The sequence below is a fragment of the Hemitrygon akajei genome, chromosome 9 (genome assembly GCF_048418815.1).
Source record: "Hemitrygon akajei chromosome 9, sHemAka1.3, whole genome shotgun sequence".
NCBI lineage: Eukaryota > Metazoa > Chordata > Chondrichthyes > Myliobatiformes > Dasyatidae > Hemitrygon > Hemitrygon akajei.
Window position 1 is genome coordinate 154,698,284 of NC_133132.1, and position 24,044 is coordinate 154,722,327.

The following is a 24,044-nucleotide window of genomic DNA, read 5'->3' on the forward strand; positions in this document are numbered from 1 at the left end:
GTAAACAAATCACTAACGTAACCGGAAATCAGTTGCTGTGCAGCAGCCGAAACAGTTCTTAAAGGAATAAAGCGAAAACAGTTCTTAAAGCGATGTTGCAAAAACAGTTCTTCAAAGTAGTACTGCTTACAGTCCATTACAGTTCAAAATGCTTACAATCCATTAAGGGAGAGACTTTTTAGACGATTTAAATTCTCTTTCACGTCGTGTTGTTGCAGTTCCCAGTCGAACTATACTTTTCCCGGAGAATTTATGAAGATGAAAATGAAACAGCTTAAAGGCACTGACCTTTCCTTTGCAAAACTGTACCCAACCCTTTCTGCGATTATTCACAGGGGTTACCATGGGGACAGCCAACGAATTCCTTCCGAATGAGGATCAAACAAGGTCGAACCTGTTTCACCGTCGTAATCGACTTTCCTCGATCTTTTAATTCCCGAACTCCAATCTTCACTCTCCACTGACTTTTAACTGGCAGTACTATAAAGAAACTGCCGGCAATGACCTTTTAAACTTTAGGCATTAAATAAAACTCCACCTTTCAACCAAACTGTGTCATAATATTGGACCACGCAGTGGCATGGAGACAAAATGGCAAATCCAGCCACGAACTGCCCCTCCTCACAGGGAGGGGTCCTCCTTTTATACCCTGTTAAAAAAAAACCTGTCACATGACCTCTACTGGCAGGAAAATGATGTCACTCCACCATCACAAGGCCACTACCTTAAGCCCAGTATAGCTTCAACACCACTGTCATGTGACAAGTACAAGATACCCATGGGTACGTAACATACCAAAGTGCATGACCGTACACTTTCCAACATTGTAATTCATTTGCCACTTCCCCCAATCTATCCAAGTCTCTCTGCAGACTCTCTGTTTCCTCAGCACTACTGGCCCCTCCACCTATCTTGGTATCATCAGCAAACTTAGCCACAAAGCCATCTATTCCATAATCCAAATTGTTGATATGCAACGTAAAAAGAAGTGGCCCCAACATGGACCCCTGTGGAACACCACTGGTAACCGGCAGCCAACCAGAATGGGATCCTTTTATTCCCACTCTCTGTTTCCTGCCAATCAACCAACGCTCTATCCACGTATGTAACTTTCCCGTAATTCCATGGGCTCTTATCGTGTTTAGCAGACTTATGTGCGGCACCTTGTCAAAGGCCTTCTGAAAATCCAAATACACAACATCCACTGCATCTCCCTTGTCTAGCTTACTTGTAATTTCCTCAAAAAATTGCACTAGGCTTGTCAGGCAGGATTTTCCTTTAAGGAAACCTTTTCAGGACCTCCTTGCTTTTCCTACCCATGTCATTGGTACCGATATGTACCACAACCTCTGGCTGTTCACTTTCCCACTTTAGGATATTGTGGATGCGATCAGAAACATCCTGGACACTGGCACCTGGGAGGCAAACTACCATCTGTGTTTCTTTCTCTGATTATGTTTTCATAAAAAAGATGTTTTCTGAAAATCCAGAAAATAACTAATATTTATTGTTCAATGATGCAGGAACATTAGAGATAAGTTGATGTTTGACACTGTTTACATAATAGGATTTAAGTATAACTGTTAACAGCTTCCTTATTAATTTATTTATTTCCAATTCACTTGACTCATTGGAAAAGAAATTTAATTCTTTTCTCACCTATCGTGAACATATACCCATGTTTTTAAGATAATGATCAGGAGAGGGGAGCCAGTTTAAATCTGTAAATTTCTAACAAACCAAGTGGCTCAAACTACAAGACAATAGCATATGTCAGGCTGGGAAACTATATTTAAAAGCAAAACCTAACAATCTTCATTTGTCTGCTTTTGAAGAAATATTAACAACAGAGGCAAGTTCATTGCAGAGCTAAGTATGTTTTAAAGAGTCAAAGGAGGCAAGAAAGTTAGTGAGGTTTGGAAAGGAATTTCTGAGCTTAAATCCTCAGTTGGGGGATTAATATCAAACCAGAATTGGAATAGGACAGGTATTTCAAATGTTGGTATGACTAGACCAGATCACAGATTTGGGAGGGTGCGGTGCAAGGTAATGGAAAATACAAAAATTAAATGAGAAGTTTAAGTTTGAGGTGCTCCTAAATGGAGCCATTTTAGGTCAGTAAGCACAGATGCAACAGCTAACTGGGATAGTGCAAGTTTGGACACAGGCAGAGTTTCAGATAATCTTCAGTTAATGAATAGTATGTGGGCCGTCAACAAGGAATGCAGTGTCATAGCAAAGACTAGTATAAGGGATGTTGAAATATAGTTGGCTAAAACGTATTCCGCTAATTGTCTGCCCCTTTCCATTCCAACATCAGGGTATTATATTACATTGTGCAAGATATTATGGATACAGTAACAAGTTGAAGGCTTGAGAGGAAAGGAGAGAAGATATATTTAATGATTGGTTCATTGAAATGGGATAAATATTTTGATACCAAATGCTCATCAGAAAACACAATTCACAAAAAAAATCTTCAGGTGCAGCAAAACCAACAGGAATTTGATAGTGTAGTGGAAACATCTTTTAATGTTTATATTTAAGCAAGCTGTTGGTTCATGGAAACCATATGGCATGATTTCCTACTTATACAATTAATCAGATATGAATACCATTGCACTGAAAGCAGTTTATATGCATCAGTTTACAGACTAACTACATCCAGATGTTCTGATCTCTCTGCTCCGAAGCCCACCCGAGACCCATCGCCTTATTCATCTACTGCAAGCTTCATTCTTCAGAGGCTCTTTATTGCTCCCATCTATTATCAATTCCTTTCCTTTCTTCACCATTGAACTCTTTGTACCAGATACGAGGGGTGATTGATAAGTTCATGGCCTAAGGTTGAAGGAGTCAATTTTAGAAAACCTAGCACATTCATTATTCAACATGGTCCCCTCCTACATTTACACACTTAGTCCAGCGGTCGTGCAGCATACGGATCTTAGACCTCCAGAAAGTGTCCTCAGATGGGTGATTGATAAGTTTGTGGCCTAGGGTAAAGGGAGATGAGTTATACAGCTCTTGTTACATGCACATGCAGTTCAACCCTTTGAGTGATTGTGCAGAAAATTTGAAGTTAATAACTCGGGGTGATTGATAAGTTCGTGGCCCAAGGTAAAAGATGAGCTATTAACTTCAAATTAAGTGTGTAAATGTAGGAGGGGACTATGTTGAAAAGTAAATGTGCTAGGTTTTCTAAAATTGACTCCTTCTACCTTTTGCCACGAACTTATCAATCACCCATCATATCTTTTCAAACATCAGGGCTGGACTTTCCACACATTTTTGAAGCAGCACCTGCATCCCAGAGCTAGTTTTGACCCATTACATCCTGGAACTTGCTTGGTCTCACTTCTTTTAAGTATAGACATTTTAATGTAAGAATTACATGGCTAAATCTTTTGGGCAGTAAGTGAAGGAAAACTACATAGTAGTCTGTTTTGTTAGATTTTAAATAAACGCTGACATTAGTGCTATTGAAACAATCCAGGATTAAGATCTGATAAATTAATGTTTGTGAATAAATGATCATAGATGCCATAAAATAGTATTTGCATCAATCCTCACAATTCTCATGGAAACTGCCCCTAATCACAGCTCTAAAAAGGATCATCTGCCTTTTTCAGTTACAGGGAAAGGAAAGGCTATAGAATCAGAATGAGCCCCAGGCAGAGACTCAAGAATGGATTTCACATTTGCTGTGTCTTGAGTTTATCCTACAGACTGTGATGGATTTTCTCTGAAAGTGATAGTTGATGTTATTGATGTACTTATTGAGGTGTTCCTCGGAAAATGCTAGCACAGCACCTAACTTACCTTGGCGCCTGCTTGATGGGAATCATTTTTTAAAGCCATGAATACCTTACAGGATTATTTATAAGACAAAATATAAAATTATATAAATTTCAATACCCAAAGGGGCTATTTAGTTTATCATGGCAATACCATGTCTAAATTAAACCTATTTGATGGACCAGATAGACTATTTCATGTTCATAATTTTTAATTAATTTTCCTTCAGAATTATTAATTTCACCCAATAGCCATTTAAAATATTCCACCTTTTTTCTTAAAACCTTCGAGTAATAAAAAATTTCAAAACTTCCGACATTTTGCTTATTGGAATTAAATTTATTCCTTTTGAAGATAATGTTGTAGAGTTGTGCATATACAGTCTGCACACGACGAATCTGATTAGATCCTTTGATACTGACGGATAGAAAATCCTGAAAGGTTCATTAACATCCTAAATCTGAGGTGCTCTGCAAATTGTACCCTGCCACCAATTCACTGCCCAGTGAACATAATCTTCTAACTAATTACTTCCTCAAACCATTTCAGAACTTTGAACAGTTCCAACTTAAACCTTTGTGCTGCAGTGTGAAGCAGTGGTGCCTGGGATGGGGTTTGTGAGTGCTGTTATAGTCTGCTTGGTGCAGGTGGCAAAAATCCTCTTAACCTGATTCTTGCTAGATAGCTGATAGCTTTGCATCAGTGTGCAGGAATAACAGTGGCCAGTTTAGCAGAATGAATTAATAGCAATCAAGTGGAAAAATATACTGCGAGTTCAGACAACAACACACACAAAATGCTGGTGGAACACAGCAGGCCAGGCAGCATCTATAGGGGGAAGCGCTGTCGACGTTTCGGGCCGAGACCCTTCGTCAGGACTACTGATGCTGCCTGGCCTGCTGTGTTCCACCAGCATTTTGTGCGTGTTGTTGTTTGAATTTCCAGCATCTGCAGATTTCCTCGTGTTTGCTGTGAGTTCAGACAACAGTTTCAGTGGAAATCATAAGCAGATGGTAATTATGTGACCATAATTCCGTTACTGAAAGTTTACTGAAAATTAAGTCATGTGCCACATGATTTTCTAAATGGCCAGAAAAGGCTTGAGTTCATTAAAAGTACTAAATTTGCATCCGGTTCTAATATGGACCTACAAATTAATGTGCAGGTTTTCTGCTGCCAGAAGGAAGGCTTTATTTAGATGTGCAGAAATTCCCTGAAACCCACTTTGGACAGCTTCACTTCTAAAACTCCAGTCAATACAGACCAAGTCAATCCAATCCTTCTGTGTACAACAGTACTTCCATCCAGGACTCCCTCCAAGGTATGGATATACTTTTTTTAAGTAAGGAGATCAGAACTCCACCATATTTCATATGTTCCTACCAAAACTCTTTATAATTGTATGTCTGGGGAATGGACAGATGAAATCAGGCAAGACAAGGGTATGAGACTTGGTATCAGGGGGCTGGTGGAGTGGAGGGTTGGAAAAAGGGGTGAGGGGGCCTGGGTGGACCAGAAAGATGAAGAAAAGAGCATAGGGGTGTGGGTTATCTAATGGCCATGGGCTTGGGAGGGTGGGTTAAAAAACAGCACAACTCTAAGGGGTTTGTTCAGCCAGGCAGATTTTCATGTCCGTTATTTTCTAAAGGTGGTACATAGGCGATTGAGCCTTGTACAGCCAAGGATGAGGGCCTGTCTATGCCAACCACAAGGCTAATCTAAACTAATCCCATCTGCTCGCACATGGTCTGTATCCCTTTCTTCTCTGCCTGTTCATGAGTCTGTTAAATGTCTCTTAAACAATGTTGTATCACTTCTACCAGTTTCCCTATGTGTAGTTATGCTATTTGTTACATTTTCAAATCAATACCAATGATCCAAAAGTTGTGAGTTTAAAAATCAAACATGGCCAGTTTGCATTTGGTTTAGAAATAAGGCCAAAGATTGCAAATTTCCACAGATGTACTGTGCAGAGCATTCTAACTGGTTGCATCATCAGCTGGTAAAGTGGGGGGGGGGGCACTGTACAGGATCAGAAAAACCTGCAGAAAACTGTCATCTCAGCCAGCTTCATCATGGCCACTAGACGCCCCAGCATCCAGGACACCTTTAAAAGGTGATGCCTCAATAGGAGGTATCCATTATTAAGGACCCCCACAACCCAAGGCATGCCCCATTCTCCTTGCTACAAACAAGGTGGTGGTACAGGAGCCTGAAGACACACATTCAACATTTCAGAAACAACATTTTCCCCTCTGCCATCAGAATTCTGAATGGACCATGAACCCACGGACACTACCTCAGTATTATCCCCTTCTACTTAATTAATTTAGTTTTCTTTTTTAACTATATTTCTTACGGTAAACTGTGATTTTTATTATTATGTACTGCAATGTACTGCTGCTACAAAACAACAAATTTCACGACATGCATCTGTGATATTAAACCCAATTCTGAACTCCTCTCTCGCAGTGTGTAGTTGACTTTTAATTGGTCTCCCAAACTATTCAGCAATGTTCTGTCAGCAATTGGGATTTTACAAGGTACAGTTATACCTTCCATAATAATAATAATGGGGCGTCCAGGGAGGGGTAGCATCTCTGGTCAAGGAACTTGGTGCATCCATTTTTGGGGTAACTCACTCACCATCTGACACTCAACTCTCACCTGTGGCTCTAAGTAGTTGCTTGTATGTTACAATGACCACAGCTCCAAAAGGTTGGCTGCACCAGGGAAGGATAGGCAGTGAGCCTCATATTCGGGCAAGATAGGAACATGCCTGTCCTTGCATGTGAAGTGAGCTCCAGTGGAATGGACAGATGAGATCAACAGTGAGATCCATCGACCAGGAAGGTTGGTTCCGCAACACTTTGACGAGAGCGAAGGACATGACAAGGCACAAAAGAAGTGATGGTCATCCATTGAAACGAGGAAGCTCACAGTTTTGACCACTACTTGTACCAGTGGACTGAAACTTCCAAGATTGAGAGAGTGAAACTGCCCCAGTGCAATGGCTTTTCCAGTATAAAAACATTTTCTGCTCAGATTTCTTTGTGCAGTTCACGTTTTCTAAATCCAGCATCAAGTCCAGTCAAAAGAAATACTGCACAACTCTAGCTATCTTTGTTGGATATGACAAACAACCAATCAGTAATAATAAAAATCCAATGAATTCTTTCAAACACTTCTTTTATTGTAATCTATTAACACTCAGAGAATATCTGTTTTACATCTGTGGGTAATTACTAATTTATAGTTACCTTCGATGATGTTAAATAGAATAACATAGTTGCTTTAAGAAATGGGAATCTGTCCATTGCCATACAAGGCATTGTCCCAATACTGCTGATGGAAACATACATCAGAATGTCATATTGCCATGTAAGGAATACAGCAGGGCGCAGTTCATCTCCTGTAAGTAATGACACCTTCAAGTTGCAGCTGTAGAAAACAAAAATAATGTAAACTACAGTGAGTGAAAACTTTTTTTAAAAATACGTAGTTTAACTCTAATGAACAATGTTAAGTATTCTTCATGACATTATATTCTACTTCTGAAATTCAGTTCCATTGACTTATGAAAGATTATGCCTATGACATAAATGCAAGCAGGCTTTTTCTACTGAGGTCATGGGTTAAGGGTGAAAGGTGAAATGCTTAAGGGGAACACGAGGGGAAACTTCTTCACTCAGAGGGTTGTGAGAGTGTGGAATGGGCTGCAAGAGCAAGTGGTGTATGCGAGCTAAATTTCATTGGAGAGATACATTGATGGAGGGTATGGAGGGTCATAGTCTGGGTGCAGACCAATGGGACTAGGAAGTTTAAATGTTTCAGCATAGACTAGATGGGCCAAAAAGCCAGTTTCTGAGCTGCACTATTCTATGACCCTATAAAGTTACTATTCTAGAAATATACCAGCCAATATGGGCACCGCAATCTTCTACAAACAGCAATGAAAGCAAGTTGCCAGCATCTGGAAATTCAGTCATTCCTAACTCAGGCTTTTTCATGCCAGTGCAATGGGAGTGTGGCAATCAACTGTGTTCCTTATGAAAAATGTCTATTTGAATTCAGAGCATGCAGTGTTTAATTTCCCTACGAGATGAGGACAAGTGGCTCAATACAACACACTTCTGAATGCATTAATGTCCAGGTTGGCTCCAGTGATCAAACTCCAAAGAGCATCTGTCCACTGAGACACAACACAGTTGAAAATGCCTTTGGCATTCTGAATTTTGCTGGCTGGTAGAAAAGAAAAGCAGTGGAGGGAGCACTGCCCTTCATGACTTTGTGACAGTACAGAACCTGCATTAGGAATGGAATGAACGTGGGCAATGAAATCACTGCTACAAATGAGTCTACTGCACCTGGGAACAGTGCAGGAAAAAAATTCTTTGCCCTGCTTACTTGATTCAGCTGTCATGTACACGTACACACACACACACACACACACACACACACACACACACACACACACACACACACACACACACACACACACACACACACACACACACACACACACACATTCTTGCTGCTGAATTCATTCCTTGCCATCTCAGCACTTCTGAGCATCTCAAACAACTTGAAGAACTGGCCTCTTTCTCTACCACACAACCAAAGTACATGCTTCTCTAGAGCACAAACATGCACAATCAAAGCACACTCCTCTCTTCCTTTCTCACAATGAAACGATGATGAAATAGGATCTCTCACAGGCCCTTGAGCCCGCTCCATCAATAAACAACATCAGAGCTAGTCTGCTACCCTGACCATTTTCTACCCTGAAGTCCGATTCCTCTAAATATTCAAATAATCTATTCATCTCAGTTCTGAATTAAGTCAATGACTGAGCATCCATAACCATCCAGAGGAGAGAATTATGAAGATCAACACCATTTGAATGAAGGAACGAATATAATTCTGGAAGAACATTGCCAACTCTCAGATCAAAACATTGGATCTCTAGAGTCGAGGATCTACAGTCTCAGTGTCAGCTTTTCAACGAATTGATTTTCATTTCAGTTTTAAATGGCCAAACTCACACTTTGAGATTGTGACTCCTAGTTGTAGACCCCTCAGCTAGGGAAACATTCTCTCCATACCTACTAAAAATTTTGCACGATTCAAAGGATCACTTCCCATTTTTCTAAACTCTAAAATTGTGGAGTAGACTAATACTCTATCTCTAGTGAATCATTACTATCTTCTCTCTTTAGAAAGTATACCCTTTTTCTAAAGCAGGGCAACCAAAATAAAATATTGTAGGAGTGTCGACAAAAATCGGCACAAATGCAATTACTTCTGACTGACCCTAGTAAGTCTAGTAAAGTCTCTCAAGTCCCGCCAAACTCGTGAGATTGAGACGGCTCAATCCTACCCCAAACCTTGGTTTGTGTGGATGCTGTGTAATCTGCTACCCTGTTACAAATCAGAGCCACGAAATAATCGACAGTACACTGCATACGATTAAAGGAATTATATTTATGAATCTTAACTTAACTAAAGGATTAGTAAAAAAATAACAAAAAGCAAAGGGCCTATTTTAATTAAACAGTCAAATGTGCACAAGTTGGAGCTCATCTTGAACTTCTGTCACTCACACGCTGGGCCCTCGGTCTGCGTTAATGCCCACACCACCTTCTGAACGCCACTCACAAACCACCTCAAACCAAAGGGACTCCCACTGGATCGTACACTACAACTGGTTCTCCCACCGGATCGTACAGCACGACTGGTTCTCCCACCGGATCGTACACTACAACTGGTTCTCCCACCGGATTGTACTGCACGACTGGTTCTCCCACCGGATCATACACTACAACTGGTTCTCCCACCGGATCGTACACTACAACTGGTTCTCCCACCGGATCGTACAGCACAACTGGTTCTCCCACCGGATCGTACAGCACGACTGGTTCTCCCACCGGATCGTACACTACAACTGGTTCTCCCACCGGATCGTACTGCACGACTGGTTCTCCCACTGGATCGTACACTACGACTGGTTCTCCCACCGGATCGTACACTACAACTGGTTCTCCCACCGGATCGTACTGCACGACTGGTTCTCGCCCGTGTCTTCTCTCTTCATCTCCCGCCGAAAAAAAAACCCAAGCCCAACCTTAGTTACCCTCACCAGAGAAACCTCCCTTAATTCAACCATCCTAATTGGATGGCACACATTTCTCCTCATCTCTTATCTTCAAAAATAACCCAAAACAAGCTGAAAATGGAGTAAGCTGCTCTTACAGAACTGCCACAATGCAATTCACACAGCATAACAGTAAAAATGTCACTTTATTCCAACCTCCAAACAAATGGCAACGTTGTGTTTATATAAAAACCCAGCCCCAAAAACGTAATAACATACAGTATAACGTGTAACATACACGGCGAACTTAACCCTTAATGGTCCGAGTTAATTCTGCCTAATGAAATTAAGGAGTCCCTACAACATTCCTAGATGTGTTCTAGCCAAGACTCTGTACGAAAGCAGTAAGCATTTCTATATTTTATGCAAATCCTCTAGAAATTAAAGTTACCGTTGTGGGTCTAACTGCTGCTCTTCCTGTATATAGGCTTTCGGTCTTACTTAGGGAACCTTTGAATAACAACAGGTCTAAATCTCTGCCCATATTAAAAACATCAGCATTTCTGCTTTTCCTCGAGCAAAGTGGATGATCTCACATTTTTATAGATTGTACTCCGTCTACCCACATGCTCAACTTGTCTTAGATTATTTGGATTTCTAGAAGGTATTCAGTAAGGTTCCACATAAAAGGCTCAGGAACAGAGCAAGAGCTTTGTTGGAAATGTGGTAACTAGCCATAAATCCAACAACATTGATCAAGATTACCTTAAAGACCATTACTTCCAATGAAAGAGTAATCATCTTGCAAACAGATGATCTTTCCCTTACTTCTTACAACACACTACAAAACTGATTAAAAATTCCTAACATTAACTTAAAGGATGACAAAAAAACAACTCTTGGCTTGTCATCTTTAAAGAAGAGCTCCCTTGATTTGATAACTATACCTTCAATTGTTGATTGATTTTTCTAAGGTTAACAATTTCTTCTGAATGTTTCTTGTCATCCAGTTCTTTCCTCTCAGTAAATCGTTTCTCAGCTACATTATATTTGTCCTTCATTTCACTGAGTTCATTTTGAAGAGTGGCTATTTCTTGTTTAAGTTCTTCAATCTATTGTAAGAGAAAAAGACAATCAAAAGGTCTTTCAGGTTTTGATCAATAGACAAAGTAACACTACACTTACACTACAGGAGTTTACAAAATAATTCAAAATGACATTACAACTTCTGCAACAATATCAATTTTAGGATTCTTAATGTTTTTTCTCTCTCTGAACTGAGCATTTAAACTTAAAAAAAAACCCAGAAATACCAGAAGTACATAGCAGATGAAACAGTGCCAGGAACAACAGAGCTTGCATTTCAAAATTTCTTCCCGGTTCAAGACATTGCTTGTGTTTATTCATAGTAAGTTGGTTTATTAAGTAGAAATGTGTCAAGATGTGTCAAGAAGGCAACAGAAAGGAAATTATAGACCATTTAGTCTGGCCACAGTGGCTGGGAACTTGTTGGAGTCAATTGTTGAGGATAGGGTGATGGAGTACTTGGTGACATAGGACAAGATAGGACAAAGTCAGCATGGTTTCCTTAAGGGAAACTCTTGCCTGACAAACCTGTTGGAATTCTTTGAGGAGATTACGAGTAGAATAGATAAAGGGGGATGCAGTAGATGTTTTACATTTGGACTTTCAGAAGGCCTTTGATAAGGTGCTACACATGAGGCTGCTTACCAAGTTAAGAGCCCATGGTATTGCAGGAAAGTCACTGGCATGATTAGAGCATAGGCTGATTGGTAGGAGGCAGTGAGGGGGTATAAAATGACCCTGTTCTGGTTGGCTGCCAGTGACTAGTGGTGTTCTGCAGGGGTCGGTGTTGGGGCCATTTCTTCTTATGCTGTAATAAATGATTTAGATGATGGAATAGGTGGCTTTGCAGATGATACGAAGATTGGTGGAGGGGCAGGAAGTGTTGAGGAAACAGATAGGCTGCAGAAGGCCATAGAAGACAGATTAGGAGAATGGGCAAGAAAGTGGCAAATGAAATACAATGTTGGAAAATGCATGGCCATGCACTTTGGTAGTAGAAATAAATGTGCAGACTATTTTCTAAATGGGGAAAAAATCCAAAAAAATTGAGGTGCAAAGGGACTTCGGAGTCCTTGTACAGAACACCAAAAAGGTTAACTTACAGGTAGAGTCAGTGGTGAGGAAGGCAAATGCAATGTTACCATTCATTTCAAGAGGTCTAGAATAAAAGAACAGGGATGTGATGCTGAGGCTTTATAAGGCACTGGTGAGGCCTCACCTCGAGTGTTGTGAACGGTTTTGGGCCCCTCATCTAAGAGATGTGCTGGCATTGGAGAGGGTTCAGAGGAGGTTCACAAAGATGATTCCGGGAATGAAAGGGTTATCATACAAGGAACGTTTGATGGCTCTGGGTCTGTACTCGCTGGAATTTAGAAGGATTGGGGGGAGCATGACCTCAATGAAACCTTTTGAATGTTGAAAGACCTAGGCGAAGTAGGTGTGGAAAGGATGCTTCCCATGGCGGGGGAGTTGAGGACAAGAGGACACAGGCTCAGGATAGAGGGGTGTCCATTTACCATATAACCATATAACAATTACAGCACGGAAACAGGCTACCTCGGCCCTTCTAGTCCGTGCTGAACGCTTACTCTCACCTAGTCCCACCGATTTGCACTCACCCCATAACCCTCCACTCCTTTCCTGTCCATATACCTATCCAATTTTTTTTAAAAACAAAGATGCAGAGAAATTTCTTTAGCCAGAGGTTGGTGAATTTGTGGAATTTGTTGCCACATGCAGCTGTGGAGGCCAGGTCGTTGGGTGTATTTAAGGCAGAGATTGAGAGGTTCTTGATAGGACATGGAATCAGAATCAGGTTTATTATCACCGGCATGTGACATGAAATTTGTTAACTTAGTAGCAACAGTTCAATGCAATACATAATCTAGAAGAAAGAAAGATAATAATATGTAAACAAGTAAATCAATTACATATATTTACAAGAATGGTGCCTGGATTGGGGAGCATGCTTTATGAGAATAGGTTCAGTGAACTCGGCCTTTTCTCCTTGGAGTGAAGGAGGATGAGAGGTGACCTGATAGAGGTGTACAAGATGATGAGAGGCATCGATTGTGTGGATAGTCAGAGGCTTTTTCCCAGGGCTGAAATAGTTGTCACAAGAGGACACAGGTTTAAGGTGCTGGGGAGTAAGTACAGAGGAGATGTCAGGGGTAAGTTTTTTATGCAGGGAGTGGTGAGTGCATGGAATGGGCTGCTGGCAATGGTGGTGGAGGTGGATATAATAGGGTCCCTTAAGAAGCTTTTAGATAAGTACATGGAGCTTAGTAAAATAGAGGACTATAGGTAAGCCAAGTAATTTCTAAGGTAGGGACATGTTTGGCACAACATTGTGGGCTGAAGGGCCCGTATTGTGCTGTGGGTTTTCTATGTTTCTATGAATAGATTAAAAATGTGCAAAAACAGAAATACCATATATTAAAAAAAAGTGAGCTAGTGTCCACAGTTTCAATGTCCATTTAGGAATCAGATGGCAGAGGGGAAGAAGCTATTCCTGAATCGCTGAGTGTGTGCCTTCAGGATTCTGTACCTCCTTTCTGATGGTAACAGTGAGAAAAGGGTGCTGGAGGTCCTTGATAATGGCATCAATGTTTACAGGCAGAAGGCTGGGGAATGGGGTTGAGGAGGGGCAAAAAGGATCAGCCATGATTGAATGATAGAGCAGACTCGATGGGCCAAATGGTCTAATTCTGCTCCTAAGACTTATGGTGTTGTGATATCTCAAGCCTGGGGAATGCGTTGTTAGTTGGCAAGACTTCCAGTTCGATGTTAGTGTTCTAGGCAGCCCAAAGTGCATAATATGTTGTTAGCTTGAGAAATTCAAGGCCCAGGTTTGAAGAACAGGGCTTCATACAACCATTGGTATCACTGAGTACTAGCAAATGTCAGATGGTCATCCATCAATTGACTTCAAAGAGGATTCTGGGTCTGTAGAGAAGAAAGTAAGATAGTTTTCTTAATTACTTTGTTTTAGCTTGTCATATTTCAAAGTGCATTTTAATGTTTTTAATTTTAAAATGATTTGTTTTCCTTTAGTATTTTACTTTTGATGCATTTTAAATGTCTTTGAATGCTCCAACTTTACCTTTTGTCAAAGCCTATCACAACTGTTTGGGTCAGCACTACGAAGTGGGCTCTCTGCACCTGGCCCAGATCAGTAGAGTTGTGCCAGGACCATAGGTGGTGCTTTAGAACAGATAAAGGAACAAATCCAGCATATTCTGACCCACTGTTTTACCTTTGTTAAACCAATAATCTCTTATATTTCAGACATTCATCTTAAATCCTCTCACTATTGTTTTTGGAATAATTTACCTGTTGGCGCAGTGACATTTTTTCTAAATCTCCTTGGAGAGCCTTCCTCAATCCAAATGCAACACTACTTTCATACAAGGTCTCATACGCTGCAAGAGTCATGAGAATCTCATTACGAACTCTAAGGAGCAGCAGTCCACGTTCTGGACAGTTGATGGTCACCTGTCTAATCAGCTCATCTGTTCAATAATGCAAATGAAGGACAACTTACAGATATTAAAATGAATAGTTTCCACACTGCAGAGTTTTAATACTGCAATATTTAGTGTTATTTAACCTGTTCTCCCTGTCGATGTCCCCATTTAACCAGCTGAGTCTAACTAGAATCTCAATTCTGGGGATGTCATCCAGGGAAAAAATTTTGATATTGGGCCCCTTTTCCTTCCAGTAAGTTAGGAGGTTTGTGAAAAGGCAAAATTGGTATTACTTTTCCAGTGCCTTCATATGAATTGTGATCTACCTCACAGTAGCATTTGCATAAACCTACAAAGTGATGTTCCCCTTTGTGAAAGTGATAGGAAATTGGAGTACTGAAATTAAATAAATTAAAAACACATTTTAAGAAAAGCATACCAGGGAAGTTGATGTGAAAGTAAGAGCTACTGAAAACCATCGAGATCAATTGTGATTACAACTGCAGTATGTGTCTACTGCTCAAGAAACGAAGAAGCTTTAATTGATTTAACACTAAAATTTGTTAGAGGCGGGGGAAGTTCTCCAGACAATTTGTTCGGGAAGGAAATCATAGCTCTTAGATAACATACTATTTCATTGGTCAGTCAAAGAGACTGCTTGTGGAGAGTCCTGCAGTTAAAGGGATCTAGTAGGAGTTGCTTATAAACCTCCAAACAGTAATTGTATTTCAGACATCATACAATTGAGGATGGTTGGCAGGGTGGAGATACATCTCTACCAAAGGAGGTGTCAGGCACACCTTCCCTCCACTAGTTTGCAGGTCACCCTTGGGCAAGGAGAAGCAGCTTCTTAGCCCCGATCAGGATCACGTGAAGCGTTGGGAGCAGGTGGTGGATGGTTATATAAGCAGCTGCGTATATCACAAGTCCTGTTTATGCGACCTCCGACACCAGGTAGACAATCTCCGAGGAGTACTGACAATGGCTGGAGTCACCCATCTTGTAAAGACACTACTCAGAAGAAGGCAATGGTAAATCTCTTCTGTAGAAAACTTTGCCTAGAACAATCATGGTCACCGTGATCCTATACATCATATGACAAGGCACATAATAAAAGAATGAACAAATCAGGAAATTAATAGTGCATGCATCTAGGGTAGTGTGTACAATAACTCTAGGATCTATTGTCCACATAGAGACCAGGCAAACCAACAAAGCTGTAAGAGCATGGAAGGTGAAGTTATGGAGGTTATAAGAAATAATTTTGTTGGTCTATATGTTGATGAGAAAATGAAGGAGAAGGCCATTTTAGCACTTTATCATGATGATGAGAAAGGGTTAACTGAGGTTCTGATAGGTCTTATAACCATGAAGTTAACACCCAGATGACATTAATTGAGCATGATTTACACGAAATTATCACCAAACTGTATTTCAACTTTTTCCTCAGTCATATAGCACAGAAGCAAGACAATGTGCAATCATGTTCATCCTGACCATTGAACATCCACATGCACCAACTTTTAATCTGTAGCCCTTTGTGCTTTTGCAATTCATGGGGAGACACTTCCCTTTGCAAATGCTGCTTGACCTGTTGAGTTCTTCCAACAATTTGCTCTTTAATAATTCAAGTACTCATCTAGAAACTTCTTAAATGATGTGAGAGTACCCACCTCTGTTTCCTTCCTCAATCTACAGTGTTTCTTGGCTTATTCATGACAGCATAACTATCAATAACCATTAATAAAAACATACATTTAGACAAAATTAAATATCAGGTCAGAAAAAAAGTCGATTTTGAATGTTGCTAGAGCATAAAATTAAGCAACTTCCTTAGGAGTTTGCAAAGACTTGGCATGACATCTAAAACTTCGACAAACTTCTATAGATGTGTAGTGGAGAATATATTGACTGGCTACATCAGTCTGGTATGGAAAAATCAATGCCCTTGAATGGAAAATCCCACAAAAAGTAACAGATACAGTCCAATCCATCACGAGTAAAGCCCTCCCCATGTTGAGAACATCTACACAAAGCATTGTTGCAGGAAAGCAGCATCCATCATCAAGGGCCCCCACCACCCAGAACATGCTCTCCTCTAGCTGCTGCCATCAGGAAGAAGGTATAGGAGCCTTCTGACTCACACAGCCAGGTACAGAAACAGTTATTACCATCAGACTCATGAACCAAAGGGGATAACGTCGCTCAGCTTCACTTGCCCCATCACTGAAATGTTCCCACAACCAATGGACTTGCATTCAAGAATGCTTCATCTCATGTTCTCAACATTTATTGCTTACTTATTTATTATTTCTTTCTTTTTGTATTTGCACACTTTGTTGTCGTTTGCACATTGGTTGAATGCCCAAGTTGGTGCGGTCTTTCATTGATGCTATTATGGCTATTATTCTATTGTGGATTTATTGAGTATGCCCACAAGAAAGTGGATCTCAGAGTTGTATATGGTAACATGCATGTACTTTGACAATGAATTCATTAATCATGTGTGAACATCGGCACTTCAGAGTGAAGAATTCACTTACCAAAGCATTGTGCATACAATTCTCGGCGAATAGGGCAAATGCCTGTTTCACGAGCCTGCCTTTGCTGCAGCTTTCTATCCAAGCTGTTCTGCAGATTTATCACATCTGTTCGAATGGCTGGAACACTAGATATTTGTTGAATCCACATCTGCCCATTCTCCAACCATTCTCTTGAAGAGGAAGTAATATTAAAACTAAATTTCCAGTTTTACGGGATACAATTTCATTTTCTCAAACATTCTCTGTGATGCCTTTACAAAGATTTCTATACTTTACACTTACTGTGTCTAACCTTTTTACAACAAAAGGGATGCTATTCAACCCACCAAAATGGATCTGTATTTCCAGATTTCCCTCCATTTTACCTCTTCTTACCAATGTCCCTGATCGGCACATTTCTCTTGGTAGCCTCTGCATCTGCCTCACAGTTTTCTGTTCATTTAAATGTTTACTGAAGCACCACTATTTACTGAACTCTACAGGGCCTTTCACTTCTTGTGTTTATGAACATCAGTTGAAATAAAAGCCAATTTCACACCGTGTTTTTGTTTAATCAAGCTCTGTTGAATAGTGAAATATTTGTTTAGGAGAAGACTATAGAGGGAAGAGACAAAGTAGAGAGTGAAGTTATGTTTGCGTGTTCAGTGAACACGGGGATGTGGAAAGGCCAGCAGGAAAATGGATAAATATTAAAGATTAGCCTAATTTGACACGTGCACATCGAAACATACAGTGAAATGCATCATTGGCGTTAATGACCAACACAATCCGAGGACGTAGCGTGGACTAGCCTGCAAATGTCACCATGCTTCCACCTCCAAGACAGCACGCCCTTAACTTACCAACACAGTCATCTTTGCAATGTGGGAGGAAACTGGAGCACCTGAAGGAAACCCACATGGTTACAGGGAGAACGTACAAACTCCTTACAGACAGTGAGGGTAATTGAACTGCAATTGCTGGTGCTGGAAGGTTTTACACTGGTTGCTATGCTACTTTACCATCCATCACCAATACCAATACACAATCCCCACGAAATGCTGTGTCAGCAAATTGTTTGTGAAGGCCACAGTAGGCACAACTGACCAGACAGATTATACTTGCTTCTGGTTCTTTTGCTCATTTTTCTATTTAGTTTGAGAAGGGGGAAAGTAGAGGCTATAATCTACTAATTCATTAACCCAGAGGTAAATTCCTCTGCACATTGCAGTAAAATAATTTGTATTTCATATTAGACCTCAATTTCAATATTTAGGGCAATGTGGTACGTTCTAGTTAAATTAGTACAGGCAACTGTATAGAAGCTTATTAATAGGTAATCCTCCCATGAAACCCAAAGCAAAATGTCAAGAGCAGGCATTTGTGAACTAGATTGAATGACAGCATCACTATTAATCCTTCCTTTGCATTCCTTAGTAAAAACAATTAAAAAAAAAATCAAAATCGAAATTTGAAGTTGCTGGCAGACTAGCAGCCATTGCAGATTTTCAGAACAATTGATTTTTAAAAACTGTTTGCCTACACTGTCAAGGAAGACCCACTACAAATATTGGATAATATTGTCTCAGGCAGGTCTTTTGGAAATTGATAACGCCCAAGAATATTAGGAAGATGAAAGTGAGAAATAAAGCTCACCGAAATCACTTACCTTGGAGGTAATATTGCATTCAAAATGCATTCTATTGATTGTTTATTACTTTCTTCTGCTTTCCTTGCTTCTGTAAGAACACATTTTGTGGGGCTTACTTTTGTGTGTGCCTGGATAAACAAAACATATTGAATTAATGTTCTCCTGGTAAGAAAGAGAGTTTTAGACTCGATATTTTTGCTTAATATTTCTTCTAATTTATGAGATTCTGTGAGAAGCAGCACCACTTAGAGTCAGCTGTACCCATACTTTGAGAGCTACAGCCAGACAGAGCAAAACCAGGTCTGGAAAACCATCTCTACCCTGCTTCAAGGTCATATTTATCACCCAAACTTAAATCTTAGGAAAACTACACAAAGAATATTTGTATTTTGGATGAGTCCAGCAAATGATGGATGCCCTTATATGGAATAAAATACTGCTTGGGTATGAATTTAAAACCAACTTGGCCAAATGCCACATCAAACCCAAGCCAAGCATTTCTACATTTTCCATATCTAATCCAACCATCACAGCAAACATAACAATCTCAAACATGTCACTGATCTGTTTGAGCATAAAATATCAAACCTGAACCTCACAATTCACTCAAAGTTACTTTATTACCAAGTGAGCCTGAACTGGATACATTATTGGAATAGCCTAGCCTGGCTCACATCAGAAATCTTTATTAGAGCAGCAGCCCAATTTGACCTGAGCAGGCCCGATCCTGTCATGTGCAGTCAGCTCTCGTTGGGAGTGGGTCAGGTAAGCGGGTTTATTTATTTAGAGATACCGCCTGGAAGAGGACCTTCTGGCCCATTGGGTCACACTGGCCAGGAACCCATCTATTTAACCCCAGAGTAATCATAGGACAAAATAACCATTTCACCTAGTAACAGGTCTATCTTTGGACTTTGAGAAGAAAACCAGAGCACCCGGAGGAAACCCATGCACTCACAGGAACAACGTACAAACTTTCTTACAGAGGATGCTGGTCTTGAACTCTGACACCCTGAGCTGTAATAGCATCACATTAACCATTGCGCTGCCATAGGGCCGTGGATCAGAGACCTCCAATTTCCAGTCCTTGAGCAAGCAAACAGCCAATGAACTGTTTGTGTGTCATATTCACTCCAATGAAATCATACTATGAAGGGAATTTTGAAAAAGGCTTGTTAATCATGAACCTGACCTTCTGTACATATATTTGTAGGCTGAAACTTCATCTCTTGGCTCTTCTACTCCCTTTGAAATTTGACAATCAACGATGTGCATCTTCCCATCCAACTCCCATCTATCAGAGTCAAAGAAAAGAACGAGCCCTTCAGCCCATCTAGTCCAGGTCAAACAATTTAAACAGCCTAGTCCTATCGACCTGCACCAGGACCATAGCCCTCTAGACTCCTAGCATCCATATACCTATCCAAATTTCTCTTAAACATTGAAATCGAGCCTGCATGGACCACTAGCACCGGCAGCTCACTCCACATTCTCACCACCCTCTGAGTGAAGAAGTTTCCCCTCAAGTTCCCCTTAAAATTTTCACCTTTCGCCCTTAACTCATGACCTTTGGTTGTAGTCCCAACCAACCTCAGTGGAAAAAGCATCCTTTCATTACTCTATCTCTACCCCTCATATTTTGTATACCTCTATCAAATCTCCTCTCAGTCTTCTACATTCTAAGGAATAAAGTCCTAACCTGTTCAATCTTCCCTTATAACTTAGATCCCCAGACCCGGCATCATCCTTGTAAATTTTCTCTGTACTCTTTCAACCTCATTTACATCTTTCCTGTAGGCAGGTGACCAAAACTGCACACAATACTCCAAATCACAATGTTTTATACAACTTCAATGTAACATCACATCATCCTTTATTATATTAAATTTCATTCAATATCCATCTTCCCAATTTGCTAGCTCATACCTACTTAATCTCACTGATTCTTCATACCAAGCCACCATTCTTCATTATTTTGCTCATGTTCCCCCATTTAACCTGACCAGTTTAGGTTTCACTGGGAAGACTTGACTCTAGACGTTATTATATCGTTGGCCTACGCATGAAAAAATGAACTATATTTCAGAGGCATATTACTGCCCAATTGAGTTACAAGCCTGCACCAGTTCCCCACCATTCACAGCGACTTTCCTGCAGCCACATGCACACTTGCACATCTGTGGTACCAATTTCTCTTGGGATCCAGCTCCTGCAACTATGCCGTGAGATGGAGTGGGCTGTGAGACGCAGAGACATCGGGAAGTGCATCCTGAGGTGCAGACCAAATGGCCTTTTGATAGCTAGCCACTGTCGAGGGCCTTCAAACTTTTTTTTAAACTGACAGATACTTTAAATAGATTTACAAGGTTGTTGCCTGGATTGGAGCGCATGCCTTAGGAGAACAGGTTGAGTGAACTCGGCCTTTTCTCCTTGGAGTGACGGAGGATGAGAGGTGACCTGATAGAGGTGTATAAGATGATGAGAGGCATTGATCGTGTGGATAGTCAGAGGCTTTTTCCCAGGTCTGAAACGGTTGCCACAAGAAGTCACAGGTTTAAGGTCCTGGGAAGTAGGTACAGAGGAGATGACAGGGGTAAGTTTTTTACTCAGACAGAAGTGAGTGCGTGGAATCGGCTGCCAGCAATGGTGGTGGAGGCGGATATGATAGGGTCTTTTAAGAGACTTTTAGATACGTACAGGGAGCTTAGTGATGTGCTTTAAATCCTTACCTTGTGTGAGATAAATGGATCTCAAAAAAATATAGACCTTATAGTCTCCCATGTGAGTATAATTTTTATATATCAAATACAATTTTTATATATTGACCATTATTCAGATCAAGAGACAGCAAATCAAATCACGTTGAATTACCATTGAAACCATACACAGATATAGCTGACCTCTGGGGCATAACATACATTCAAAATAGCGGAAGAGAGAAAACACACATCATTACTCAAGAAAACACATGTATAATCCCTTCTAATCTCATTTTTTTCCTCATTCCCTTCTTTCGCTTTCCTTTCCTTTCAGAATTTATATTAAATCTCCACTGGACGCATCTGCTTTGTGAATGTTCTTATTTTTTTAATTAACTATTCCCAAACTATCTCATTGAACTAGATCAGTATAACTCAATCCCTAAACTAAAAATGTCCTAATGTTGGAAATTAACAAGGTTCTTCCATCTCCTTTTACTGACCACTGTACTGTAATAAACTCCCAGCAGAACAATGGTCATCCGATCGTTTTAAACGCATACGCCCGAAACAGGAAAAGAACTTCCGAAATTGCAGTGTTGTAGACCTTTACATTGTTCATTTAAATTTGCCGAATGGATATTCACTGTTCAATATAGATTCGAGATAACGATGTGGGTAATGAAAGATAACATTTTGCAATCCATCATATTTCAATTTTATAGATAGAAATATCTACAAGAAAATCGCATTTGGGAAGATAAACACGTCGTCAGCACTTAATGCAACACCGCTGAGTGAGCCTGTTTTAATTAACTATTCAGTCTAAAACTTAATTCATTTGCTTATCTCGACTTGATACTTGAACTTCCACGCATTTAAAATCTCGTGTCTAAAGCTTGGTTAAATACTTGCTTGAGAAGGTGACGCTCCAGTTTGTGTACTAATGAGAACTGGATTTGTAAACTTCAGCAGCGTTTCCGAGGCGGGGATCATAGCTCGGACCCTTGCTGATGAATTGAACTCTCAGTCAGAATCAACTGGGAAACAGGGTCATGTGTAAGTCCGCGGTTTGGCGTCCAGCAAGTTAACAATACGTCTCCATGGAAATTGCCTGCGTAACCCACCCCGTCCCGTGTACGCAGGTGGTACGGAAATTGGCGTGGGGTCTGGACTTGAATTTGCAATACACCATGCATTGAGGCACATGCACCATGCAGCAGGAGCATCTTAATCCTAATTTGGGATGCCAACAGATGATCAAAACAAAACCCAGGGCCCCAATCCCGATAATATAATAATCTAGGACTCTGAAACTGGTTTGGACACCTGGAAAAGGAGAAGGCATGCGTGTGGTGTAGCTGGTATGGAGACCCCGATTCAGTCCCGATCTATGCTGCTGTCTGCACGTGATTCCTGTGAGCGGGTGGATTGCTGGCAAATGCTCCCACCATTTCGAAGACCCCAAGGCCTGCTGGGTTAATTGGCTTCTGGGAGTTGTCCCTAGTGTACAGACTAGTGGTAAAATCTGACGGAAGTTCAAAGTAAATTTATCTACAAACATTTAAAGTTCATCTTCTTGCAGGCACCCACAAAGCAAAGGAACACAATAGAACAACAAAGAAGCAAATTGAAAAGGAAGACGAAAAAATATGGGGGAAATGTAATATTGCTTACTGCCTGTTATGTCATTGGCACTTAGGGCAGCAATAAAGCTCCTCCATCTCTAATGGTGTTCGGAGCTTCCTTCACCGTGTCGGGATCTTCCTCCTGGTTTTGGCTACCGCCAATCGTGCAGGTCCTGGGTGGGGACTCGGGCCAGAAACGGGAAGATCCACGCACTCAGGTGCAGAAGGATTCTGTAATTTGTTTTACCAGTCAAAGTGGTTAGCCTTGAGCTGAGCCGAGCCCTCATGCCTGGAATACCAGTGGGCCACTCTTGGTTTGGCCTCGACCCTTTGAACTGTTTGACGTGGGCGACCGGGCCAACATCCAAAGCAGAAAGCCCTGACTCCAGTCAACATTACTCACCAGGACACTGAGGGAACCATGACAAGATTGTGGTAATCTTGGAGGACTGTAATGTTGGTGTAATTGGTATTTGATGGTCAGTGTTGACAGTGGGCCTTAAGGGCCACTAATCACACATACCTCTTGATTATTCTAAGACTTTATGACCTAACTTTATGTACACTGAAACTACTGAAATAATAACCTGGACAACATTGCATGCTACTGGTACCTGCACAAATGCCAATTTATAGTGAGTTAATCTGTGGTCTTTCCTACTGACTTAAATTTTTTTTTCCCAAAGAAAAGCCTAAATTCAAACAATATTAAATGACCAATATCACAGCATGGCAGAGATGGTGGTGTCTGTCGTGTTTGACAATGAAACCTGTGCGGGAGAGTTTTTAAAGTGGATAAACCATTGCACTGGGGCAGTTCCACTCTCTCTACCTCAGACGTCCGGGTTCGGTGCTATGAACAAGCATCACAAAATGGTTGTTGTGGATGACCCTGACGTCTTCTGTGTGTTGTCGTGCCTGTCCACCGAGTGTTATTTCTGCCTTTCTGGCCGTTAGATCATACTGTAGATCTCATCTGCCTGGTCTGCTGGAGCTGACTTCACATACTAGGACAGATGTGTCCCTGTCTCACCAGGGCGTGAGGCCGCAGGCTGTTCAGCCTGCCTGCGAAGCCGTGTGCCAGGATATGGTTACTGTC

At 40.8% G+C, this 24,044-nt stretch overlaps 1 protein-coding gene across 1 annotated transcript; it reads right to left on the reverse strand.

Annotated features, from left to right (window-relative positions):
• Nucleotides 1-7,051: 7,051 nt before the first annotated feature.
• On the reverse strand, nucleotides 7,052-22,335 carry LOC140732839 (axonemal dynein light intermediate polypeptide 1-like). The gene is made up of 6 exons (XM_073055473.1): nucleotides 22,233-22,335; nucleotides 18,637-18,746; nucleotides 16,989-17,158; nucleotides 14,312-14,490; nucleotides 10,840-11,004; nucleotides 7,052-7,239 (listed from the first exon to the last, which is right to left on the reverse strand). The coding sequence occupies exons 1-6, from the start codon at nucleotides 22,311-22,313 to the stop codon at nucleotides 7,204-7,206; spliced, it is 741 nt and encodes a 246-aa protein (XP_072911574.1). The 5' UTR covers nucleotides 22,314-22,335; the 3' UTR covers nucleotides 7,052-7,203.
• Nucleotides 22,336-24,044: the final 1,709 nt, after the last annotated feature.